Source organism: Rhea pennata, chromosome 30, assembly GCF_028389875.1.
Source record: "Rhea pennata isolate bPtePen1 chromosome 30, bPtePen1.pri, whole genome shotgun sequence".
In the NCBI taxonomy this organism is placed as follows: Eukaryota; Metazoa; Chordata; class Aves; order Rheiformes; family Rheidae; genus Rhea; species Rhea pennata.
The window spans coordinates 885,131-889,226 of record NC_084692.1 but is presented as its reverse complement, the minus strand read 5'-3'; the positions used below and the strand labels follow the sequence as shown (position 1 = coordinate 889,226).

At 41.7% G+C, this 4,096-nt stretch overlaps 1 protein-coding gene across 1 annotated transcript; it reads left to right on the top strand.

The window, feature by feature from the left end:
• Positions 1-2,148: 2,148 nt before the first annotated feature.
• LOC134152299 (olfactory receptor 6T1-like) lies at positions 2,149-3,096 on the top strand. Its single transcript, XM_062597559.1, has one exon. The coding sequence runs from the start codon at positions 2,149-2,151 to the stop codon at positions 3,094-3,096; it is 948 nt and encodes a 315-aa protein (XP_062453543.1).
• The last annotated feature ends 1,000 nt before the right edge of the window (positions 3,097-4,096 follow it).

The following is a 4,096-nucleotide window of genomic DNA, read 5'->3' as shown; positions in this document are numbered from 1 at the left end:
GAGGTCTGCATTATGTTGGCAGTTTTAATACTGAACTCTCAGATTCATTCTTCCTTTTGGAGTGGTAGTGGACAGTGAAGTGGCCCTTAGACCCTCATGCATGACCCATGAAGAGCTCCCAGAGGTCTGCAGTGAAGATGCTTAGATGTCAGTCTGTAACTCAAGGCTCCCTTCACAATTAGAGAACAGGAATCAGTTCCTCTCATCTACTTTAGAAATCCATTCTGTGAAAAGTTGAATCATATCCTAAACTCCACTGACCTAAGGGAACCTAAGGTGACTTTAACATTTAAAACCTATCCTTTATGTTCGGCATTAGAAGACAAGGCAGGGAGTGTGACAGTAGCTCCGCAGAAGGTACTTTCACAGATCATATTTCTTGATCGTACCTTTTAAGATTTTGTGTTTCTCTCTCCTAGACTGCTTCACAAAATGGATCTACCTTTATGGTTAGGTCACCTGGATACCAGTTCTCTTGTTAATTAATGTCCTATCACCTTCTCAGATCTACTTTCCTGAGGAACATCTCAGGAAAGCACAGAGGACCATGATTCTTCAGGGAATGTCAAAGGACTTTGAATGGTTTTACTTGAAGGGAAAAAAAAATCAGAGATTACTTCTATCTGGTAGCACAGTGCATCAGAACAAATGGCATTAGCAGTCAACTGAAAAATGCTCTCTGATAGCCTTGAAATGAGACACACTATAATGCCTCCAAAGGCAGAGAGGGAAGTAGAAGATAGTTTGCAGTAATTCTGCTGGTTTCCTGTATCCCCTTGATAGTATTTCCTGCACATAGATTAAGGTAAGTAACTACTTTGATGCATTTCACCTAATTTTTTGTTGCTTGTTATTATTGTGTTCCTAGACCACCTTCTTTCCTAGACTGTCTTCCTGCCTGCCTGCCTGTGATTCTCTTCTTTTGCCTGTGATATTTCTCAGGAAATGAGACCTTGTTGATCAGTGTGTGTCTGTGTTGCTGGGTCTCTACTCCTTCCTCTGCTTAACTTGTTGGCCATTTCCGGCTAAGCTGCATAGAGTAGCATTGTTCTCTCTTTTTGGCTTATACAAGCAGGATGGAAAGGAGTTGGTCTACATAAGGGTAGACTGTCCTGACAGGACTGCATTGAGAATTCAACATCTTCAAGACCTCAGATAATGAATTCAGGACCAACTCCATGTGAAATCAAGCTTAATTTTTTGCAGTGTTCACAGGAAAAAAAAAGAGGTCTTTTGCATTTCTGTTAGTTTGTTTACCTTTTTTACAAAACAGGGCTTTTTTTTTTTTTTTTTTTTTTTTATTCCCAGCTGAATTAATTTCCCTACTTATCTTTTTATCTCCCTGGAATTTCTTCTTTCTTTCTCTCTCTCTGTCCTTTGTGTTACTTTTTATTTCTTTTTTATTTTTCCTTCTAATGGCTAGAATGATTTATCAAAACTGTTTCTCCACAATAAAGATTGTTGTGACTGAAGAAAAATCTGTTTATAAAGATTTCAGCTCCATAAGGAAAAGCTTGAGCATGGATGCAAAGACAACAGTTTTATCATGGAATGTTTGTCTTACCTCTTTTCAGTTTTGTTTTTTTCCTGAAAATAAAACCATTCCAAGGGAATAAAACTTCCCTCTTATCTAACTCTCCTGTTCCCCTCTATATCCTATACACCTCGTCCTTTGTCACCATCTTCCTTCTGCCTTCTCTCCATTCCATACCTAATCAAAAGTTAAACATCATTTTAAAGAGGTATTTTATTTTTCTCCAGGATGGACTTTATCTCATCCTAACATATAGTGTAAGATCGGCTAGACAAAGAATGATTGAGAAACGTCTATTTTTCCCCACTGAATACAAAAGCACACATGGGTAAGGAGCTCAAATGAAAAAAATTCCATGTTAATAGTGGTCTCCTATTCTAATCTAGAAACTAAGTTTGTTTTTACTGTTCAAAATGGTGTCTCCTTGCTCTGTGTTGTTCCTCCATGCCTCTCCTCTCTTCTCTGTTTTCCTTCCAGACTTTTTGTGAGTGTCCCCATGCATCTCTTTTATTATACTTCTACATTTTTCTACTGTCTACTTTTCCTATAACGTTCTGAAGAATCACTTCCTCCACTGACCATCTTCTCTTACTCTCTGCAGCTCAGTTGCTCGTATGTTGAACCATACAGCTGTCACAGAGTTTCTTCTCTTGGGCTTCCCCTCCCTCCACCATCAGGAGTACCTGATAGCAATCAGTTTCCTGGCCTCCTACCTGGTGATCTTAGTTGGAAACTTGCTGATCATTGCCCTCATTCTTTCTGACCGAGACCTCCACAGACCCATGTACTTTTTCCTCTGTAACCTCTCCTCTTTGGAGATTTTTATCACTACGTCCATCATACCCAAAACAGTAGGAAGCTTGTTGACGGGCAGCAAAGCCATCTCCTACCCAGCTTGCTTAACTCGGTCCTACTTCTACTCCCTCTTGGGCAGTATCGAGTTTGTCCTTCTGGCTGTCATGTCCTACGACCATTATGCAGCCATTTGCTACCCTCTTCAGTACCCCATGCTAATGAACAGTTGGTTTTGCCTTCAGCTCTTGTTGGGGTCATGGAGTACAGGTTTCCTGATCACCATTGTCCCCACTGTCCTAGTTGCCAGTCTACCCTTCTGCAATACGAATTGTATTGACCACTTCTTCTGTGATAGTGTGCTTCTGATCAGGTTGTCCTGCGCAGAAACACAGACTGTTGAACTGATAAGTTTTGTGACCTCTTCCATCATCCTCTTTGGCTCATTGGTCATGACAGCAATGTCCTACCTATGCATTATTAACACCATACTTAGGTTGCCCTCTGCTTCGTCACGGCACAAGGCATTCTCTACATGCTCCTCTCACTTGACCATTGTCATCTTGGGCTATGGTAGCTGCATCTTCATGTATGTGCAGCCTTCCAGTCAGCACGTTTCCTACAACAAAACAGTGGCCCTGCTCAACACAGTGGTAACTCCTCTGATGAGCCCCTTTATTTTCAGCCTGAGGAACCAGCAGATGAAAGATGCTCTCAAGGCAGGCTTGAAGAGAAGTGTGATAATCTCCAGGAAATGTTTTTCCTTCTGAGGAGAGATTTTGTAAGTGGAGGGGAAAAGGAGGGAGGTGGAACAAATGATTATAGTTCACTTGCTGAAATTACACCTTTCTTAGTAGTGTGAAATTTCATGAAATTGCACTAGTTTCTCTCCTATAAACATCATCATGATAAAACCTAATCCTTAGACAGGGAAGCCTTTCAAATGGTCTAAAAGGTTTACCAGGGTAACAAGTGAATGCCCTGGTGACTGTGTTTTCTAAGTGTCTAAGAAACTGAGACAGAAAGCAACAAGCTGAGGAGTTCCTCCTTTTTGATACACCGAATTCTCAAGACAGTTCACCTTCCTTCAGTTTGGATGCATCTTCTCCTTGTCACAAAACCCAGTTTCCCTGCTTATTTCAGTGGCAAAATTTTGTTGAACCTCTTTGCTTTCAGAAAGAGACAGAAAACAGGTAAAACACACAGGAAAAAAAAGAGAACAATGTCTTTTTTTCTCTACCAAACATTACTTCTCCACATTAGCCACCTGGTTAGGACAAGAACATAGCCAAAATAGAGTCTAAATTATCCATCTAAGATCACCTCTCTTCTAAGTTGCACAAAATCCAGAATATTGGTCACTGATTTAATTGTTGAGTAACAATGCAGTTTTCTCCAAATCAAGCCTAATGATCCAGTTGCAGTCGGCTGAGTTGGTTCCTGCCCAGGCGTGGACGTCGTCTCTGGCTGACGATGCCGTCAGTCACCTGCCATTCTGTGCTGTGTCCTTGCAGCTTGTTTCACTGTCCCTGAGATGGAAATGCTGGAGGAGAGATGGGGGGAAAAAGGCCAAATCATGTGTCTGCTATGCAGTGACTTGTGCTGCGTGAGCTGGGGCATAGGTACCTTCCTTCCTGGTCCCGAGACTTACAGCTCATATGTGACATTTGCTACTATCACTGAGTGCGAGAACAGGCAGTAGAGGCCAACAGCCCAACTCCATGCTCTCTCCCCAGCCTGATGAAGGAGGAGCATAAGGGCAGGTTACCA